At 36.7% G+C, this 24,040-nt stretch overlaps 1 protein-coding gene across 2 annotated transcripts in view; it reads right to left on the reverse strand.

The window, feature by feature from the left end:
* Rps6ka5 (ribosomal protein S6 kinase A5) overlaps positions 1 to 8,153 on the reverse strand; it is an 86,734-nt gene extending 78,581 nt beyond the window's left edge. For both annotated transcript variants that reach the window (XR_002025092.2, XM_019206367.1), the window contains exon 1: positions 7,939 to 8,153. Coding sequence is in view for 1 of the 2 variants with exons in the window: in XM_019206367.1 (XP_019061912.1) it covers positions 7,939 to 8,095 (157 nt within the window). In the remaining variant the exon portion in view is untranslated. The remainder of the gene's footprint in view (positions 1 to 7,938) is intronic.
* Positions 8,154 to 24,040: the final 15,887 nt, after the last annotated feature.

Raw genomic sequence — 24,040 nt, forward strand, 5'->3', positions numbered from 1 at the left:
TACTGATCCATGCACCTGACACACAGAAGGCAAATACTGGTCAAATGTCAAATTATCAATAACTTGGTACAGTTCACCTATCATATCAAAGGGGCCAGTGTTTCAAAGACTCCTCTAGGAAACCTACCTCACAAACTTAAAGAAGCTGAAGTCATCATATTTCAGAGGATCCATCATTTATTCCTTCCCCCCCCACTGTTAATTACTGTAAGAGGATCTTGTGTCTCTAAATTGGCTATTAGGCTGTGTACTGTGGAAAAGGGCTTCTTCTACAAGTTTGTGTGATGTTTAGCGATAGCCTTTTTACCAGTGACCAGTAATCTTAGTACTGCGATGTGTCAATATGTTCTTTTACAAAGTATTTTAAAATTGTAATGTTACCATGCCAGATTCTTTTCTGCTCCTTAAAGTTGTTTATTAGAATTATATTCTTTTAATTTAGGCCACACTCTTGTCATATTAGGGGCATAATTTGCATCTCATTTCAATGACCTAATTTTATACAGATATTTAACAAGATCAAACAGATTTCATCCTATTGTTATGCTTAGTTGTACTTAGTTCTAGATAAAGAACAACACTGTACATGTGTTTATGTATGCTCTTGTGTCAGTGTGTGGGAAGATTAGAAGACAGAGAAGTAGCTTTTAAATTAGTGAATTTGTTTTTTTAAAACAGTGAGTTACTCCTGAGATTTCAAATGACCTCCATAAAATCTCCCAAGTTTTTAGAAATTCACTCAAACAAAAGTAATCACATAATTCTAACAATCTTATGGAATTAACATTAGGGTAAAAAGGGCATCCGATTTCAATTAAAATTATTTTTTAATAGGTATTTATTTATTTTTGGTACCAGAGATCGAACTCGGGTCCCTGTGCTTATAAAGCAGGCAGTGCAACCACTGAGCTAAATCCCTGGCCCCTTTAATCGGTATTTATAATGGCAGACTTCAGAACAAAAGATCGGGGATTCAAGGTCACTTTTAAGTACTAGCAGCAGCTTTTTCTGCTTGCATTATTAAAATAACGACAGGTCCTAGTTTTACAGCAGCAAGAACACAGCAAATTCCCCGTGTTGAAAATGAGCTCTCATGGTGACTTCCAGGTGGAAGAGTTTCAGCTCCTTACACTTCTGCATGTGTGACCTGATTTAATGTTAAATCCGTGGGCCGGGGATTTGGCTCAGTGGTTCTGCAGCCTGCCTCACAAACACAAGGACCTGAGTTTGAGCACCAGTATCCCCCACAAAAAAATCCAGAAGCCTCTCCACTGTCCTGCAGTACATGTGCTTCTGTCAGCAGAGGAACTGAAATCCACTGGCAACACTGAATGCAGCTTCTCCTGAAAACTGCAGAAACAGCCTCCACTGCACTACCTGTGGGTGAGGATGCAAAAGATCCACGGGGAGAGCATGAGCCTCCTCAGGGTCTAGTTCATGAAATCTTCTCTGGCCAGTGCACGGGAGGGAAAGCCACAGAGCTGACAGGCAGAGATCCTACATCTCCTGCTTTCACTCTCCAAACATCTGCAGAGCTTCCCTCTGCTGTTCTTTTGTGGTACTTTTCAGCTCATTAAAATCAGAGCAAAGCTCAGAGGGCATGTATGCATGTATGTATGTATGTGTGTGTATATGTGTGTACGTATGTGTGTATGCGTCTGTCTTATGAATTACTCAGATTTGCTTCAAAGCAAAGAAGTTCCTGCAGTTACTGTCTGTTCTGTCACATTAGTGAGTGCAATGTAGTATGAACCATTCTGTTGCCATCTCGGCAATTAGGGTCACCTATGCAATTTCTGAGATAAAATTAATAACTACAAGTGGAACTTTAATGCTTTAAATGACTTTTAATCTCTACTAAAAGGATGACTCATGACAGATCTGTCTAAGAGACTGGGTAGCATTCATGACTGAGAGTGATCCTTGGCATCACCTTTGTAAACACCTATGTGTGCCTGCCTTGCAAGCAAAAGGTTCAATCCCCAGTACCAAAAAACAAACCAAAACAACAACACCAACAAAAACCCCAAAATAAATACCTTTGTGATTTCTTTAATGTTTTATGAATTCTACTGATTAATCCAAGTTTATTATTATAGTCATAGATTAGACGGTGTTTTGACAAAATCAATACATGTTGAAATAAATGAGTTTTGAGAAAGAGAAAGGATGAGATGATGCTTTTCATATCACCCATAACTACATACAGGTACAGAAAAAATATAAAAGGAGAGGGTGTCTATATTACAGGATTTAGAAATATAAAGGAAAAAATCCATCAAATCCATATGTTATGAGATATAAATTAAAACCTTAAAAGATTTTAATGCTATAATTTAAAAAAAAAAAAAACATCATTTACAACAAATGGGTGTAGTCTGGAGGTGAAATCTAGTCCATCCCTGTTTCTGGGAATAAAATCTTATTGGACCCCACCAAGCCTACTCTTTCATTCTTGTCCATGGTCAAAGAGAGCTTAAGGTTTGTAAAGCCTAAAATACCATCTGGCTCTTTACTTGTCAGAAAAAGTACTGTCCACTGATAGAGAAGATGGCAGATAGAATACAAATGGATGGAAATACAAAGCATGTGGGGGAACAGTAATGCAAACTCAGTTCTGTAAGAAATTCTAGAATTCTAATCTCTGTAACAGACAAATGTCACAGGTAAAGATCTCACAAGACACTACTATCGTAGTTATTTGGAGAAGCCTGTGCCAACGAAGCACATTTTATCCCAATGGAATAAATCCTGTCAAAAGTAGTCAGTAGGGAATTATGAATACCAGTAGGATCTGATGGCAGCCTAGGCCTTACTCTCCATTACTGCTCCCAAAACATCTTTGAAAAATAGCAAGAATGACTGCAGACCTCCATGACTGACTCCTTCAGCAAAAGTAAGAGAAAAGCAAAAGCAAATACCCCAAACAATGTGCTATGGAGCAGGCTGAGCAAGAACGGGGCAGAAAATCAGCACTGTGGGAAGGTAAGAAAATGTAGTAAATTAGCAGGATATAAAGTTAATGGACACAACTGAATAATTTTCAGCTAGATACAGTGCAAGAGAATGATGGAGATGATAATATATAAGATTAATTCAACAAGACACATGAGTGCAAAGAAAATATTAAAAATTCCTAGAGGTTTCAGAAGTAGATTTGAACAGGTGAAGACATACCATGTCCTTGAACAGGCTAATCAATGCCTTAAAAATGGCAGTTCTCCCCCAAATTAATGTTTAGTTTAAAGCCACCCCAATCGAAACACTCTAGCCAGTTTTCTTTCTCACAGAACTACACAATTTGATTTAAAAGTTCATGTTGAAAAAATAAATCAACAGGAAGAACCTTCCACAAAATAGCAATGAAAGACAAGTGAGTGGCCTTGCCAGATAATAAAAAATATTGTAGGACCTTGGCAAATTCGCACATGAGTTAGCAAACCAAGCAAAGGAAGCAAAATAATTAGAATCAACATATATGAGAATTTTACAGACGAAAAAGTCAGGATAAACAAAGACTTCTTACTAAGTAGTGCTGGGAAACTAGCCATCTGAAAAAGATTTAAATTGGATCCTTAGTGCATGTCAACCAAAGAAAAATTCCACTTCGAGTGAAGTGCCCAGTGCAAAAATAAAACCATACAAGCGGTATGAGGGAAAAAAAAAATCAGTGAATTTCTTTGTGAACTCAGAACAGAGGTCTTTCAACTATGGCTAAAATCTATAAGCTATGAAAATAATTTTAAAAATTCCACTGTACATAGATTTGAATTTTAACATGGTAAAATATCAAAGTTAAAGAAAACTGGGAAACATTTGCAATGTATATCACAAATGGTTATCTCTCTAGGGGCTCTTAGAAACTGAGAAGAAAGATCACAAAGAACAATACAAACAGCCCAATCATATGAAAAGATGATCAGTCTAATTTAGGAAAAAGAAGAAAATTAACTCAAGGAGACACTACTCCTCGTCTAAGAGACAGGCAAATATCTAGAACTCTTGACAATACACTCTGGAGAAACACTACCAGACAAGAGTGGTAAGAGAGTAAAATGGCACGATTTCTGTGGAAGGATGTTTGACAAAATTACAGGCGGTAAAGCCACAGACCCAAAAAAACTCCATTCCAGGACTCAAGCCCACAGGTTTTTTTTTTTTTTTTTTTTTTCTATTCAAGTGGAAAACGATAGACGTTCTAGTTGGATACTGAAGTATCACTGTAAGACGAAATCAGAAACCAGGCAGAGTGGTGTGCACCTGTAATCTCAGCTACTTGGGAGGCTTTGGCAAGAGTATCACAAGTTTGAGGCCAGCTTGGACAACTTAACAAGGCTCTATCTCAAAATAAAATTTTAAAAAGGGAGGGGGAGGCTGGGGATATGGTCTCAGGGTTAGAGTGTTTGTGTAGCACATGCCAAGCCCTGGATTCAATCCCCAGTACCATGGCAGGGGGGATTAGAAACAACCACCCAAAGATGCAGTCATAGGGAAACAGTTAAATACATAATGGAATGGAAAGGAGTACTATGCAGGAGTAAAAACCAAAGAAGATCTTTATGAATTGATATGAAGTTATAAAAAGTTCTATTAAATTATTACCATATGTTACATTATGTTAAAATCCTAATGTGTCAAAAACCAGCACAGAATATTTTTATTTCTAAGGGAAAAAAGTATTATAATAAAGGGATCAGATTATCATCTATATAATCTAAAAGCAGCACTAATTGAGAACAAACAGATAATAGGTGTCTTATAATGTGATACTATATGAAATACACAATCTCACCTGCCATGTATTCCAGCCTGCAATGTTTAATTTCAATCTATCAAGGTTTCTCAATAATTAGAACTTCGCAGAGGCAAGAATAAGCTAAAAGACACCCCAGTGACACAACCAAGTAAGTATTCCTACTTTACACAAACCAGTTGGCCAGGCGCTGATGCTGCGTGCACCTGCAGTCCCAGTACTTGGGAGGCTGAGACATGAAGCTTACTTGAGTGCAGGAGTTTGAGACTAGCCTGGGCAATGTGGTGAGATTCCATTCCCTCCCCCTCTAAAAAGCCCCGCCAAGAAACAAAAAATGAAAAATAAAAATAAATTGTAAAGGATAATTTTGCGACCAGTAGCAAAATCTGAATATGAGCTTATGTGATAGATGGCCACAAATTCTTTACAGTTCCCCTGAAGACACAAATCTAGGTGGTCAGGTGTCAGCAGGGAGGCTGTGTGGACTGTAGGACTCAGTCTCTGGGGGCCTTGCAACTTCTACCTTTCCACAGTCTTCATGAGCAGTGTTCAGGTTGCCAGGCTACAAAGAAGCTGATCTATGGTACTGGAGAAGTGAGACAGCTCAGCCAACAGCCAGCACCAACTTCCAGGTCTGAGAATAAAACCACCTAGGTCCTTCTAACCCAGCTAACTCTGCTGCCGAACACCATGTGCATAAACCCAGGCTATGCCAGCAATGGCAAGAAAATAATTTACTGTTTAAACTACTAAATTTTTGTGTTTTGTTATATGGCTTTTTTTTTTTTTTTTGAGACAGGGTCTCACTTGTTGGTTCAAGCTGACCTTGAATTCACTATGCAGCCCAGGCTGGCCTTGAACTCAAGGAAATCTTTCTGCCTCAGCCTTCCAAATGCTGGGATTACAGGAGTGCGCCACCATACTTGACTCTACACAGCTACAAATTTTAAAACTGGAGAGTCAATGAAATGAAAATTTATTAGCTGGGAAAGGCAGATGTCATTAAATGGAAAAAAAACCTAATTACAAATACTATGTACAAGACACTCATTTTGATAAACCATGCATGTACACGGACAGAAAATATCTAGAAGGATAAATACTATTAACATACAGATACTCAATTTAGGACATTGTCACAACCCAATAAACTCACTGTAAGTTAAGAATATCCTAAATTGAAAATGCAGTCAGTATAACTGACATACTGAACCATCCCAGCTTAGCAACACAGGGCACCAAGAGTCTAAATTGTGATCGCAGAGGTAACTGGGAACCACAGCTCATTTTCCCTGCCCAGCATCAAGATGACCAGACTACACTTCACTAGCCTGGGACAAGATCACAACCCTAAATGTGAAGTATGCCTTCTATGGAATGTGTTAATTGCTCTTGTGCTATCCTAAAGGCGAAAAATCCCAAGTCAAACTATCTTCTGTCCTGGACTATCGTAGTAAGGTAAACTCTGGTAATGAAAATGTTTTTCTTTTCTTTTCTACATCTTCTGTATACATGCATGCTACTTTTGCAGTAATAGAATACTTTCTTAAATATGTCATTTGTTTAAAAAACAAGGTCTTTAAGTGCTACTGTTTAGTAAAAGTATTTGGTAAAATGGCTTGCTGTGCATCAGAATGCTGCAAACAATAACTGAAGCAGAAAAACAATTTATAATCAAGTCGTGTTCTAAATTTCTGAAAAGTTTTCTTCTTTTAAGTTGAAAAACCACCATGTACATATACAAAGAGAAATCGTGTCGAGTAAGTCTATGTGCGCAGAAGAGCAAGCTTTCTACAGCACTGCCATTTGTTACCAAATGAAGATGCTGTCTGGTCCACAATGAATTCTTGAGCTGGGGCAGAATTGGGTTCTCTTGCTTTGTTCTGTATTTCTTTATTTATGGGCCATTGATAAAGAGTGAAAACAGTCAGTTAATAACATAGAGCAGATACACACACAAGGCAAAAATGAAGGGCCAGGGGATATTTATCCACTGGATCGAGGTGCTAATACTAACGGGGACAAGACAGGAAAGGTTTTTCCATATATACAGATATACAGCTAGGGTTTTCAGTTAATAAACATTTCATAATGAGCCTGAAGTGTATAACTAACTCCAGGGCTGAAAAAGAAAATGCAAATGTAGGTATCAATAAATTAAAATATAATTTCCCAAATGAGAGCAGTTAACACAACTGCCAAATTTGTATAAAACTTTTGTTTGTATTGCTACTAGTAAAAGAATAGAGGCAGCACTATTCAGCCAATAAAAAATCAGACTTTGGAATGAGTCAGACCCAAGTCCTAATCTTAATCTTCAAGGTTACACAAGATTTGTAACTTCAGCCTCCAGACGAGAAGGTCCTGTAGTACTATGAGGTCACTGATACTACGGCTATCTCAGCAGAAAGGTGGGCATTCTATAGGCATTCAAGAAATAGTTCATGATTCCAGAGCAAGATGTGAAACTGTAGCCTATTTAAACCTTGCTACAGTTCTGGGAGAGAATTATAACATAGACACACACATTAACTTAGCAAGGGACAATGAAATATTCAGTGATGGCAAAGTATTAATACTAGAAGCACAGTATTCTTCAAGGAACACAAAAGTTGTACGACTTTCCTACAAAGCAACCTGGCAATGTATGTTTACAACTTTTCCAAAGATCACAAATGACAGTCCAGCTGGAAAAGTTTCAGATTCAGAAAGTGCCTGTGTGGGAAAAGGGAGCGACCAAAGAGTTGACTGACTAGTGACACTCCTTTTGTATACAGGTTTTCTGACAGGAAATGAAGAGCATCTCTAGGAATACAAGTCTTTGCGTTCTTTTTTATTTTTTGCCTTTATTGGTTTCCATAATTGTCCCGTTGTTAGCCCAAACCTGTACATTCTTGAGAATTCCTAAAGTAGAAATCATGGCCCACTTCTTCATTCAGCTCCTTGCAACAGAATAATAACTGTTTCTTGTGATTAACAATGGAGTATGCAATAGAACCATATAAGCTTATTCACATTGGAGAATGCATACTAGAGAACACAATGCATAATGTTCAAGGAGAGAGAAGAATGATAATTAAAACATTTCATTTATTTTAAGTCTGGAATATGTTGCCCTTTGAGTGAGTTACAACTCAGACCTGGGGGGAGATGTTCTCGTAAAAAGTATAACAACTGACACCTACCTAAGATGAGATGAAGTTTGGTTTCTGTCTGGAAGGCGTAGTGCAATGTCACCAAAAATGGTGACTGCCTAATGTGCTCCAGGACTTGTCGCTCTGTCCTCGTATGCTCTGTGGTTTTGGCCTTCTGAACAATTGTTGCCTTTTTCAAAACTTTCATGGCATACAACTTTCCAGCATCATGACCACTTATTTTACGAACTAGAAATACTTTTCCATAAGCTGAAAATGAAAAGAAAAAAAAAAGGATTAAAACATTACCTAGGCAGAATGGTAATTTATAGAAGTAAAAAATTCATATAAAGTACAAAAAATACCAACTAAAAGAAAACATGCTCTTGAGACTGTTTCATACAGTTGTTCAATAGAGTTCTTCAACTTCACACCACGTGTATTTCTAAGACTGGCACACAGTATATTTACATATCTAGCAATGTTATGCTTTTACTCTTTAAGTGTTATCCTCTCCTCAATATTTTTAGCTGTAGAAAACTAGCTGTTATTATGGTCAGCCAACCACAATCTAATTATGGAACAACTAGGATATTTTAGACATCAGATAAAAACCTCTCTCTCAATCTTAATATCTCTCTCTCTCTCTCTCTCTCTCTCTCTTTCTCCACACACACACACACACACACACACACAAATTTATAAAATCAAGACAGTTCTTAATAATCTCATATACACATATAAACCAAGTACCTCAGATATTCCTCTATACTTATTTTAAAAAGCCTAAAGCAACATAAGCTAACATGATATAAAGGAAATCTTTCGTCTTAATAAACATTAAAAGATCCTAAATTGCAAGCAATGTACAGAAGCTCCTTTGTGTCACTGGCAGCAGCTCATGGCTTACTGGGTCAAACTCATCACATTTTTCATAAGTAAGGGCTCTGTTGGGCACACTCCTGTATGTGGTGTCACTCCCCAGGCGGAGGAATTAAAACCTTGTGGGCACCATGCCTCACTGGGCAGAGCAGGTTTCTACATTTATTTTCCTAGAAGAAAGGGGCAGGGCAGGAAAATGTGGAGGGATGAAGGAGGAGGAAGGGCAGGCTAACAATAAACACTGTAAGAGAGAAGAGGTAGATCCCCAATTCATCCCCACAAGGTCTAAATTCTCTAGTTAATCCTCTGAAAAATGCAAATGCCTCTTGGGATGGGTAAGTAAAATTTCACTTTAGAAATTAGTTGTTTTAAGATCTTGGGGGGTAAATCAGTGGTAGAACACTTGCTTGGCACGCATGAGGCCCTGAGTTCAAGAAAAAAAGTTAAATGTTTTAATCAGACCACTCTTGAGTGTTCTGAGCCAGGCCACTCCATCCACAACCTCTATATTCATTCATACCTCTACTGACTCAGCACATAATTTTATTATAATTCACCTACAAGAATAGTTTCATTGGAAAGGCTCTCATACTGTGTATATTCTTCAGTTCAGTACTTTGGGAACTGGGTTAATAATACCAACACATGATATGCCACAGATCAATGCTAGACTGTATTAACCCAAGGAGGAGAGCCAACATTTGTTAAGGACTTGCCTATGCCAGGCTCTTTCCACATACTGATTCACTTATTCTCACCACAGCAGAAAAGTTGGTACTTTTAGCAACTATAATTCATAGATGAGGGAAGGGGTTCAGAGTAGAGACGGATTTGGCCAAAAGGCAGAACTGATTTGAAAACGAGAAATGTGACTCCAGGGACCACACTCTCAACCATAGTAAATAATTTAATGAAAAGGACTTCAGTAAGCATACTGAATACATTCTAGAACAAAAATTTTTCAAAAATGTGTATGTCTTAGCTCACTGTAAATATGTGTAACAATTGTGGTGAGACCTCAAAAAGGCAGAAGTGAACAAAAAAGGAAACAAATTCCAGAACTTAAAACATCAATTTAAATTATAAAAACAGGGCTGGGAATTTAGCTCAGTGGTTCTGCCACCTGCCTCACAAGTGTAAGGTCCTGAGTTCGATCCCCGATACCAAAACAAACAAACAAAAATCCCAAACAAACAAAAACAGTGTATCTGTCTATACCAAAGACAATATCCCAATAATGTGTATGTATCTTCTACTAGAGAAAGCCATTATAGAAAAGAGGATAAAGGTAGGTCCTACACAGCCAGCCTTGAACATTCATGTTCCTTACACATGCAAGGACCTACCCTAAATTTCTCTTTTGTCAGATCCCAACTTCCAGAATGTGATTGTACTCAGAAGCATGGAATCTTCTGAGTATAATCTTTCAAATGCAGAAATTCTTTCTTCAACATCATTGAAACATGGCTGTTCAGCTTCTTCCTAGCACTGCACTTCTGTGTTTTAGCACAGATGCTGGCCATGTGACAGATTTCGGAGTGTTGGCATCTAACGGTACAATATTCATCTGGTACTTGAAAAATATATTAACTCACTCAGTTCTCAGAACACCCTTAGAAGGAATGAGACAATCACCTCCATTTTACAAATGAAAATATTGATGTGCAGAAAAGTTAGCTTACTGCCCAAGATCCCATTTGCCTCTCGGGAGCATCTTGGGCACATATTCTTAGCTGTGTTCCCGTGGCCTCCCTTAAGTGAATGATCTTGTCAGCAAATACAGAAGGCGCTGGTCACTAAACAGAAGTCAGGGTACAATGAGCCATTTCACAGTGGAATGGATCCACTGCCGCTACTTCTAAGACAAACAAGTTTTGCAAAATAACCCACATGACTGGTGAGGGACTCTATAAATGATGGAAAATATTCCTTATACTGAGTGGAAACAGGCTTATGTGAAATCTTTTATCTATTGGCCCTTTTATATACTCTTGGGATTTAATATCACTCTTCTATAAGATCATTTTTTAAATATTAAAAAAATGAGCACACAATCTCCTTATTCCTTAAGCCAAACTTAAGTAATATGATTCAGAGATCTCTCACTACTAAGGAGGCTTGCTGATATGTTCTGCTGATTAATAAAGTGTTTCTTTGAAAAATGTTGTATTTTATTACAAATAATCATAAGGCAGCACTGGATGTTAGTGTATTATCAGTCAAATAATACAAAGGCATCCTTATTGCCATGTTACACTCTGTAAGGTCAAATAATAGGCAGTTATCCTCCCTGCGATGCACTAATGTCCAAAAGTCTGTCAATAATGAAAATGAATAATCACATATTCTGCCAATACAATTATATTCATCTGTCTGAAAATGTCAGGGAAAAAAACTAGGATGAAGCTCACAAATCTTCCATTTTTGCTTTTATACTTGCTATGACTAGCACCAAAGCAATAGTACTTTTATCCTACTTTGAGGGGCCGGGGATTTAGCTCAGTGGTTCGGTGGCCTGCCTTGCAAGAGCAAGGACCCGAGTTCAATGCCCGGTACCCCCACCAAAAAAAAAAAAAAACAAAAAAACAACGAACTCCTACTTTGAGTAAATGCTTATATCAATAAAATTCAAGAGGTGTCTTACAACATTCCAAACAACAAATATTCCAGACAAGGATCTTACTTAAGGGTAGGCTGCATACACAACTGCCTCCAAACAGCCTTGTTTTTGAAGCACTCAGAAGGCTACCCAGGCAGAGGGAAACACATTCATTACCGGCAAGACCTTGCAGAAGAGACCTCACCTTGTTAAGCTGGTTTACAGCTCCAAGCAGATGGAGAAAATGAAGTAGTTCTGCTAGAGAGGGCCGTCCTCTCAGAGCTGCCTACCTGATTTTTACTATTTTAAGAGAGGCCTCTGAAATGGAAGTTGATGGTGATAGTATTTTCTTTCAGTTTGCACCTAGATGACCACTTCCAAGTGCAACCAACTCCTGGCTTTTACTCATGTGTGTGCTGCTATTATTAAAGTAATTTTATCCTGGAAATATCTTTTGGAAATTACAAAAACTACTGATGGTGAAAATTCCTTTGGTCAAAAAAAAGATAAACAACAGTACTTTCTGCTTGGATGGAGCCCCTAAGGTAGATGCTTGGCAGCACATCTGGAATTGCTGCTCAGGTGAAGCGGTCAGCTGCAATTTTAGCATGACTCTCATTTCTGTATCAAATGCTCTACCAGTAACCTTCACAGAAGTCTTGTCTGCTCTGAATCTTATCAACTGCATCAGAGCTGACTCCTTTCCAAGATAGTCTGTCCAGAGTAAAAGTGGACATAAAGTTAATTGGTTTTCTTAGGATTAGTCTTGCAGAGGTTACTGACCTTGAGATAGACATATTACTTATTTGGAGACTGAAGGAAAGTATATTTGGAAGGCAGCTATGCTCACCACTATACAACCAACGCAGATAGGGAAGTATATTTGAAGAACAAATGATAGGAAGGATCATGTCCTGACTCAGCAGACATCTATGACCAAATCAATGAAGCGAATCCTTCAATTCAAGGCCCTCCACATACCATGTTGGATGTTGCCAGAAACCTGTGTGCTCTTTTAGCCAAGCAGCTATTTCAGAAGAGATCATCAGTTAAGAAAACTATGTAAACTCTTCCAAGCACTGCAGATATATTATGGTTACTCCTGTTCCAAATGAAATGTGGATCTATAATTCTACCTGATGTAGGCAGCACAACGTTGATGAATTATGTTAAAAATGACTTTAGTGACTTGATGATATGAACCGAAGTGCTGGGCAGCAATTTTTGGCTCCTTGGGATAGGTCACTTCTCAACTCCTCAGCTTGCTTTTCCAAATGTGGGACTTGTACTATATTTGCTACTATTATCGAATTTTTAGCAATTGTTGCCATAATAAGGAAAAGTTAAAATTCACTAAGTTTTAAACACAATATTCATACTGCGACATCATCAAAAACACTGCACAATTTCAACTTCTTTTTTGTGTCAAACAAAAACTGTCTTTTTGTAATAATTTACTTGTGGTATAGTTAAGCTTTTTTCACTTTATTTGTAAGATTTAAATTTATAAAGCTTAAATTATATTTAAAATGATAATGAGGTCAAATTGTGTAAAATATTTTTGTACATTATCTGTAAAAGCAATGAATTTACAATGCAATGTAATCAAATGCACATAAAACTTTTTAAGTGCATATGTTTGCATGTATTACTCTGGAGGAAGGTGTCATAAACCACAAAAATTAAGAAGCATTGCTCAGAAGGCTTCTGGTTTACATCCTTCCTTGTGGTGCTGAACTTAGATATGGAGCTCTCACTGGGATCTGAATGGCACGATCACCTTGCAAATATTGTTTTCTGTCACTCAAACTCTTATTACTGCTACTTAAAATTATAGACATTATTTTTATTCCTTGCTAGCCATGACACACTCTGGGTTCTCATCAAACTGATGACATAAATGATTGCTCTTCAACTGCTACTTCTAAGAAAAAAACACAGCAGAAATTCTAAGTGACTTCTACTTAGCCAATTCTGAAGACTGATACACCCCTCTCCCTCAGTAAACACCTCAGCTGCACCCTGACCATCGGTGACGGGTTCCCTCGTAGGTTTCGTACCAGTCACTGTTGTCCCACTAGATTTATGCTTCTTGGGTGAGTTATTCTTATTATATAATTAAGTATTATATAAACCATCAAAATGTGAATGTGAAAGAAAAAAATGACGTTGAATGCTTTGAAAGGATTAGATAAAAGCAAGACAGTTAAAATAAAAGGAACTGTTGAAAAATTACGTGTGGGTGAAATAACTATAAAAAGCCAGGGGAAAAATTACGAAATCTAAAAGGGTTTATACTCAGATGATTTCAAATGTGTCTAGCTCTCACTCTTTAAAGAATATGAAACTGTTCATTTTAGTGGTACATTACATGTGTGGCTTATGCGAAATAAAAAATGTTTATGAATCTATTCTTGTCAATAGCTGAAGATTGGCAAGGAATGAATACTTGTACACTTTAAATGAAAAAGTTCTAAAATATGTATCTATCCATTTTTAACAATTCTGACTTGAATCAACTTCCTTTGATAAACCACAAGTACCAAATGCGTCAGTCATATGAGAGTTTCTGCTAACTTAAGAATCATATCACCACTGCTGACATTCAACCTCTTATCCTTCTAGATTATTACTACTGTATCTTGTTAAATAGTGCTGCACTCACCAGTCTTTCTAGTTATGCCTCCCAACTTCCTTTCACCCCAAACCTAATAACCACAACTTCTGTGGTCATCTAACTTGATAAAAGTATATAACTCTTCTGCTTCAAAATACTTGAATACTGCTGTTAATGATTAAGGACATCCTTAACATAACCTTAAGTTCCTAAAATATCTGGCTTTGTCCCTCTGTATTTTCCCAAGGTCTCACTTGCTAACTCCTTCAGATTTCAGTTCAAGCATCCTTTTCGGACTTCCCTGCTAAGCAATTCTTCCTATTTTAGGGTCTCATAACCCTATGCATTTCTCTATCATAAAAATGATCAGAAATGTAATTTTTTATTTTTGGTGTTATTGCTTCACTAACTTCTATACTACAAGTCCACAAACCACAAACTATATCTGATTTTACTCACTTTGTATCATTAGCAAGTAACTCTGGAACTGGTACACTGTAGAAATTCAAATAATGTTGAATGCATGAAAAAAATGAATAAACAAGCAAATAAGAGGAAAAAAAACCCTAGAGAAACGACTAAAAATATAGTGTTGCCAAATACCTTCCCCCCAGTTAACATTAGGTTAATTTTGACCTAATGTTGAAGTTGGGTCTGTAGGAAAAAGATCTAGCAATTGAGATCCATAACATAGCCACAGCTAGCTCTACCCTTTTAGGATGAGCAATGGATTGGGATGAAGTAATCCCTTCTGACATTAAATCTGAGTCTTAGCTATACTGCCTAGTGAAAGTGAACTCAGGAAACCTAACTGCCACCATTTTAGAACAGGAAGACATCTTAATATAGTGACAACTATATATAGTCACTATTTTGTAATCTGCACAACTATGAAAGAACTAATTACAATGTCTGGTCACATTCCTTTCTTGCATGTAATTTAACTTAGGGAAGGATGTCCATCTTCCTACACATGATGTGTTCCAGCACTAGCTTCCAACACTGACAATCAATTCACTCATTCATACTCACACTCTTCCGCTCCAAAACCCCATTCATTCTAGGAATGAAACTGAAATGGTTGTCAGCAATGGAACTCGGCAAAAATACACTTGAAATTCTAAATTTCATTTGTTATGCTCTTAGAAATTGGCATCCTCACCGAGTGGCTTCATGCCAGCCAAATATGCCTGGTAAATAACACTAGGGTAATACATACATCAGTATCCCAGTAAAACCACCATCATTGAAAAAGATTCTTAAAGAAGTAGCTTCCTTTCAGTGTTACTGCAACACAATCTGCACAAAAGAACAAATATTGAGTTCAACAGTAAAACTGACCCATAATTTTGTACTTCTAAAGACTCATGTCAAACATCTGATTAAATCTCATGATTGAAAAGATCCCTTACTGTCTACCCCAGTAAATTCTTTAAAAAATCTATGCTAAGGAAGATCAACAAAACATCTCACTTGGACTACAGTAGTAACTGGGTCGTACAAAGAAAGATTTCAGTAAATTGAGGCTTAATCTTGTGTATCACTTTTTAAAGAGACTATATAAAAAGTAATCATGTGGGGCCGGGGATTTAGCTCAGTGGTTTCACCGCCTGCCTCACAAGCATAAGGGCCCGAGTTTGATCCCCGGTACCAAAATAAAAAGTAATTATGTGTTTTCAAGAATATAGATTTCTGGGGCTGTGGATTTACTTGGCTCAGTGGTTCTGCTGCCAGCCTCGCAAGCACAAGGGCTGAGTTCAATCCCCAGTACCAAAAAGAAAAGAAAAAGAATATAGATTTCTGTTGTCAAAGATACTATTTTCATGCTATTATTTAATTCCCATGATTTAGGACACATTTGATAACAGCGGTGATTGTTAAAAGTCTCCGTAGATTGGTGTTTTTTCCCATGTGGGCTACTACCTATAGGTGGATGATGGTATCAATTTAGTGGGTCCAATAAGAAATTTAAAAAAGGAAATAGAATCAAATACAGTAAATGTATTTCATGAAATTTCTGTTTTATCTTTCTATACATATGTACATGAGTACATATAGAAGCACACTTATAAAAAAATCTGAACAGTCTAGTACAAATCCTAGATGTGTTATTTGACCTTGGACAAAATATTTAAAATATCTGTGTCTTAATTACTTCATTAGGGGTAGTAGTAACTTCTACAACATAAAGTTAGGGGACTAAACTAAAACAAGCATCTAAAATAGGGCCTGGCACACAACAAATATTATACCAATATTAACTTTTAAAAGTGTACAAGTATATTTATATACACACATAATGTATACACATATAGTGAATTACAATACAAAAACATACCTATTTCTTGCTATGGGTAATAGTAAAAAAATGCTTGAAAGCCACAATTCTAGATGAATTTATGTGGCCTCCTTCATTAAAAAAAAATAATAATTACACAGGTGGAAGAATTTATCTGTTTCCTAATGTCTTAGTAACCTAGAGTTAGATTTAAGTCTCAATTACAACATTTACGTCATCCCTGATATCTGTAAGACCTATTTCACTTTCTTTTAATCTGGCTTTTGTTCTATTTTCATTTCTTTTCTGTCTCTGTTTCTAATTTTTTGAAAACTTCCTACATCTCCAAAAAATATGGGGACTTCAAAACACATTAAAATAGGTAGTTCCTCAACTATTTTTATTTTCAACCTTATTAGCAAAGTCTTTTCTCAATGGCTATTATTTACCACCCATGAGAAAATGTACTGATTTGTATTTTTGATCCAACCATATAGCAGTTGTTGATCATTAAAATGGTTAATCTAGTGAGTCAAATGGTCATGGTTAATTTAAAAACTAAAAACTGAATTCAATCTAGAATGGCACTGTGTGTGCTGCTGGGGACTGAACCCAGGACTTTGCATATGCTAAAGCTAAACAAGTGTTCTTCCAGTGAGCTATATTCCTAACCTTTCTTTTTTTTTGAGACAGGCTCTTGTTAAGTTGCCTAGCTGACCTCAAACTTGTAATTCTCTTGCCTCATCTTCCCAAGTAGCTGAGAATTTACAGGCACATGTCACCATGCTAGCAGTAAAAGCACTTTATATAAATGTCTACACCTAAGACAAATGGACTACCTCAGCCTATTTCAGAAAAAATTTACTGTAAGTTCATATTTTTATTGTACTTCTTTTCTTTATTTTAGGCACCAGCTTATTTAACCAAATATAATGTGGGGGTCTCAATTTTTCCTTAATTTAGAAGAGTAACCTATTTTTAATCAGTTGAACTTCTCTTTTTACTTATTTAAATACATGTTTGTATTTGTGTGAGTATACAACTATATAAAAATATATTAATGGGTTTATTTCCATGTAGTATCATTCCAGATTGGCAAATATATATATATATATATATAATTTTTATCCTTCCGAAGGGGCTATAGGCTCAGCCTACTACTACTGACCAAAGAGACAAAGCTCAAAAGCTCACAGGGTTAATTCAGTCTTATTTATTTCTTTAGCAGTATAGGAGATCCAACCCAGGGGTGCTCTACCATTGAAGCTATAGCCCCAACTCTTTTCATCTTTTTGGGAGTGTCTCACTAAATTGCCCAGGCTGGCCTTGAACTTGTGATCCTCCTGTTTCAGCCTCTCAGAGTGTAGGGATTACAGACGTGTGCCACCACGCTAGCCCTAAGGTTATTTTTTGAAACTTAGACAATTTGGTTTTCTTAATTTTATAAATCCTCACAATAATGGCTAACTTTAAAAAGTTACATTAAGTGGTGTAAATTCTTCATTTTTATTTTAAACCTGTTGAAATTTTGCTGAAATACCTTGTTTTACGCTGCCTGCCTAGTAGGCTCAAGGTCCTGAGTTCAACCCCTGGTACCAAAGAAAAAAAAAGAAAAATACTTTGCTTTATAGATATGTATTTTTTGATATTTGAAAATTTAAGGTACAATTAAGGTAACTGATACTATCAAGAATCAATGAAGAATTGCTGCTTCTGTTTGACAAACATGTAACTAATTCATAGGCTGTTTCTCACCCTGGTCCTAAATGACTTGAAAATCAAACAGGTATAGCTGAAGGGAAGAAGAGTTGCAATGCAACCATGTTCTACTGTGAGGTCTAAACTTGTAGATAACTATCCACGGATTTAATAACCAGATCTTACTTAAGAGAAATACAGGAAAAACAAGAAATAAGGAAAGACTACAAAGCATATCTATGAACCACTTTCTCTATCTTAAAAATTAAGCTATTTGCTTAACTAAATAGTTGTCTTAACTGTGGTGGTTAATGACTCTCTGTATGGGAGGCTGATGTTGCCCTGCCAGTTCCCCTCTCCAGGTACATCCATACCCCACCTGCTAGGTGAGCTAATGGCCCATAGTTGCCCCATCTCTGGAGAATGGCCTCAAGTTCTGTCTCTCCTGGGCAGTTACATGCCACCCTTCTCTACCTCACCTCCACTAAAGCAACTGGAAGCCAATGACTAACACAGGTGCAAAAGGCTTGCTTCCTTACTCTTGTCCAACACTGCCAGTGAATTTCAGCCAACAGTCCCAGCTTAGTCCCAGTCATAGCTTAGACGCTATGCTTGCCTAGGGTCTTCTACCTATCCCACCTCTTTCACTTTTGCTCTCCTGCAGAGCTCCTACAATAAATCCCATGCACCCAAATTCCTGCCCCTGAGCTCCCTTCTAAGTAATATGACCTAATGCAATATCAATAATAAATATATTTACACCAGGGAGACAATGACAATCGACACCTTCATATGAAATCATCTTTTGATTATGACATAAAATTCCACAAACATTTAACTTCTAGGATTTACATAAACACTGTAGGCTTTCACATACAAGACGTAGAGAGTATACACAGATGTAAAATTACAAATTTTTTGAAGAACAATTTTGACAATTTAATGAACATATGCTTTTAAACGTATTACTTTAATAGGGATATTTTCCCAACACCTAAAAGAATAAAAAACAAATGATGACTAAGTCAATATAGTTTTTAAAACAGTCTTTCACATGACTCAACCTGTTTTTTTTTGTCCTATCATGTCACCAAAAAGTAGTGGTGGCTTTAGATTGCCTAGTGCAATTTCTAGCACCCTCTGGTGGCAAATTACCCAAGAGAAATAAACTGTTAATCTTCTTTAATAAATAGAATGTGTTTCTGAAAAGTGCACTGTGAGAAAGAAAAAAAGGGTGAGGGTTGGGGGTGTGGCTCAATGGTAGAGCACTTGCCTTGAAGGCGTGAGGCTCTGAGTTCAATCTCCAGTGCAACAGCAACATCAAACTATCTTGAAAGGGAAATTTTTTAGAATCTGGAAAGAATAAATGCAAAAATATCACAGACTCCAAGACAAGGATGGCACTTAAGGCTGGAGCAACCGGCCCAAAGATAGACTTTACTGGAGAATACAGCACATTTACAGAATAACTTAAAAGACCTATGGTTGCTTAGCTAAGAAATAAATTTACATTATAAGGAAAAAATGAACTTAAAAGACCCGTAGGCCAAGAGAGACAGAGATGATCAGACACTACCATGTGCAAAGTACTCTGCATGTCTACGACTTGCCAGACACTCAATCCAAAGTTTTATAAACCCAGAAATAATTCTACATTACCTGAAACCAGATCTGGTTTTATTTTGCATGTTTATCTGTAAGATATCTTTTTAAAAAAGACATTTGCTACTCCATCCTCTATACCCACAAACTGCCTACTTCTTAATCAATACATGGGAATGTATGAATATCAAGAGCAATGGAAATGGAGTGCAAAGTTTTAAAAAGAAAAGGATCATGATCAAAGTTGCACTCTAAGGACCGGGATTTAGCTCAGTGGCACTGTACCTGCCTCACAAGTGCAAGGTCCTGAGTTCAAACTCTGGTACTGGGAAAAAGATGAGAAAGGATCAGCCTGAAACCAGAAAGACCTCTGATGGTTGTAGCCTCTGACTGCTATACCATTTCAGGCTTGCTATGGTTTAGCTCTGGAATGTACTCCCAAAGCCTCATGTGCTCAGAGAGTCTCTGGGAAGATGATTAGATCCCAGGGTGCTGTGCTTGTCTGTGGACTGATCCATTGGTGAGCTCCTGGCTGAGTGTGCTGTCATAAGGTGGGGCCTGGTCAGTTGTGGGGGATGACATGGAAGGGTGCATCTCCCTTCCTAGCTCCTTCCTTCGCTCTCTGCTTCCTGGCTGCCAAGGGATGAGCAGCTGTCCTCAGCCCAGGTCCTTCTGCCTTGCATTTCTGCCTTGGAACCAGGAGACATGAACTGAAAACGTGAGCCAAAATAAAGAGTTGTGGATATTGGATATTATGTCTCAGTGATGAGAAAGTAAGATAAACTTTATAATTAAATGCTAGTAAAGAAATCATATTTACTTATGCATAAGCTAATCTGAGAGCTTCCTAATACACTATATTAGCTTTTTTAGAAGCTGGAGTCTTTTTCATTCAGTTTCCAAAATAATGGCTAAAACATGTAATATTCACTAGGTAACAGGAAAGCTAAACATTAGTTCTTTCATATATATTTTAATGTAAGACTTAACCTGTTCAGAACCTAAATGGTTAAATAGATGAGAAGAAAACAAAAAAATAAAAGTATTTTCATTTGACACATCACTTGTAAGGTAACATACAAATGAACTTCTTATAAATGTTAATAAAATTTAAATTATCAATATTTCATTTACAAGATTTTTTACAAGTTTTTATTAGAAATATCACATCAATTGAAATTACTCCCAAAGATGCTAATAAAGTAAGTGACTATGTGAAGTAACTAATAACTCCTATTAAAGAGTAAACCCTAAACAATTTTATTTTTCCAATTTAGGTTACAAATGCAGGATGGAGCTACCTGTTCAGTAAGTAATCACAACTGACAGTTATCTAGCAATTGGGACTACAAATCCATTATTTCACTGATCTTATAACAATACCGAGAAACAGGCATTACAGAGTTATACCAAGAGACCTGGCCTCACAGAATTCATACGATTTACTCAAAGACTCAAATGGGCAGTGATATTATTAGGATTTAAACCTGTGTCTCCTAAGCGATCCTCCCTTCCTACGTACTCCACAACCAAGAGGGCCCCAAAATTGAAAGAGTAAAGGAACTCAAATGTACCTTCCTGGGGTATGTGGCAATTTTTTGTGTGACAGCAAGACAAGATCATATCAGCTCACCAACAAACATGATCGTGTATGATGAATAAAGAAAGTTAAGAGACTAACAGTCTTTTAGGTGAGATCTACAAGCTCCATTTCATGACCAGAATTACTAACAGTGCACACAAAATAGGTTTAAAAGCTTTCTTTTAAGTCACAAGCTACATAATGTTTTGGTCAACGATGGACCATACATGACAGTGTCCTGTAAGATGATAATGGAGCTGAAAATTTTCTATAATCTAGTATATTTTTACAATACCTTTTCTATGTTTAGACAACACAAATACCCACTGTGCTACCATGCGCTACAGTATTCAGCACAGTAATATGCTGTGCAGGTCAGTAGCCTTAGAGCAGTGGTCTACACCAGAAAGCCCAGAGTGGGGTACACTGTACCATCTAGGTGTGTATAAATGCACTCTGACATTTTTACAATGACAAAACTGCCTAATGACACATTTCTTAGAATATAACCTTGTTTTTAAGTGACATGACTATACTTGGACAGATGTCTCAAAGGAAGCAAAATGGATACAAGGAAGGCAGTAGAAAGGAAATAAAAATGGGCTCCTTATTCTCTCAAATAATCCAAAATTTTACCATGAAACCAAATAATTCTAAATGATAAACTAAAGTTATTTCCTGGACTTCTGAGTATCAATCTAAAAAAATAATGCTAGATACAAGAGCAGAAATTATATATTTGCTAGATTACTATTATACTGCTTCCTGTGCTGGGCAATTGCCCACTTTCTGGCAGGACTACAAAGGCTTGAAGAACATACAGGGTTGACCTTTTTTTTTTTTTCTTTTTATTGAGTTTCTTTGTACAATCTAGGTATACAATACAGTTACATTCATTATTGGGATCCTGTACCTTTACATAATAAATCTTGATTCTCAATTTTCCCCTTGTCCCTGCCCTCCCTTGACCCCCTCCTCTCCTCCCCATTTACAAACACTTCATTTCCATTTTTTCAATTTCTAATATTTTTTTCCTCTCCCTTATTATCTTTCCCCCACCCTTCCCACTTTCCCTACACCTTTAGCCCTTTACTTTCTATTTCACATTATTAATTATCTCATTAGGTTCCTGTGTACTATTATAGTTTTTCACACCAGAGAAACTATTCGGTATTTCAGTTAAAGAAATCTCTGTATGAACATTAAAAATAGGGAATCCTAAAATAAAAATAAAAAGGAAAGTAAAAGAGAAAAGGCAATGATGTAAGATTAAAATAATCCTTAATTCTGAAGATGAAAATGGTCCCTTAACATATTTAAATTGCTTCTTGCTCTTGTAGTCTTATTCTTTTTTTTCATTATTTAGAGAATACTTTATTAGTTTCTGTAATCAAACCCACGTAGATATGACCTTACATATAATACAGGATGATCTTAAGAGCAAACGCAACCGGGGATTTAGCTCAATGGTTCGGTGGCCTGCCTCACAAGCGCAAGGACCCGAGTTCGATCCCCGGTACCAAAAAAAAAAAAAAAAAAAAGGAGCAAACGCTCTATAAGAAGCTAGTAGAGGTGGAGAAAAATTTAGAGAACAACTCAGGCCTCTGTTCTCCACGAAGGGCTCTCAGTGTAACAATTAAGAGAAGAAAGCAATCTGGGCAGATTTTGAACAGCTGGAAAATAGGAGGAACACTCCAGATGGGAAAATAAGATAAGGCAAGATACCAGAAAGTGGGAAAGTACACAAAATTGTAGGGGAGTTAGAGAAAATGAACTGGACCAGCAAGTAGGTGGATATCAGGGTAGCTGAGGAAAAAAGACAAGGGAGACTGAAAAGGCAGACAAGAATTTAGACCTGGGCAGGGAGAGGACCATAAATTCCAAAATGGGAGAGTTACATAATAATGTTATATGTTATTCTAACAAGGCTGCATATTATTGTATTATAGTATAAAATGCATAAAATGGAAGAGAGAGCAGCAGAGAGCAGACCAGATAAGAAACCTCTTACAATAACTTATACTAACACAAAATGAGTGATGACACTAGGAGAAGAATAGCAGCAATAGATCCAAGTGGATTTTAATGGAAAAAGTTAGATTTCTTAGGATAAAAATTTATTTCAAAGTTTCTAGCTGAGGAAAGTGATCAAAAGATTAATGATAAACTAACAGAAACAAGACAGCTGAAAAGAAACAAATGGATACTCTGAATAAAAGATTTTTATGAATATTATATGTATGTAAGTATGAAAGACAAAGACAGATCTTTTACATTCAAATATTCCAAAGTCCTCAAGGTATATGATAAGCATTTTTTCTAGTTCAGAATATACAAAAATTAACTCATCAAAAGGTTTTCAGTTTCACTTCCAAAGAAAACCTTACATGACACATAAAGACATCTGATGAGATCAATTATTATACGGATTGCTGAAAAAAATACCTTAAACAGGTAATGAAACTGAAAGATTAGTGGTAAAATTTTTGAATAAAAATTGAGATATTATATTCATAATAAAAGTTTCCACCTACTCCATTTAGTCATCAAAACTGCGATTTAAAATTCAGAAATATCTACAATGACATTTCTTAGTTATTCCAGCTCTTCTTCAGAGCTGTATACTGTCAGCTGACAAGAAGGAAAAGCAGCATCCATGCTAACAATAGACCCATTATAGCAGAGAGAACGAGCAGAAATGGAGATGCAGAAGTAAAACATCACAGCTGAGCTGTTTCCTCACTTTAGAAGAACTGTCTTAGAGGCCTGGGATCAAACCACCCAAAGGAAAGACAGATAATGAGTCAAAGTATTAAATGTGCTGAAAGAAAATACATACGAGGTTTGATTTTTTTACATCTGATATTAGAAATCTGATATATGTGAAAAGGGCCC

This window comes from Fukomys damarensis, unplaced genomic scaffold (assembly GCF_012274545.1).
Source record: "Fukomys damarensis isolate Sample0158 unplaced genomic scaffold, DMR_v1.0_HiC HiC_scaffold_21, whole genome shotgun sequence".
NCBI classification, from domain to species: Eukaryota; Metazoa; Chordata; class Mammalia; order Rodentia; family Bathyergidae; genus Fukomys; species Fukomys damarensis.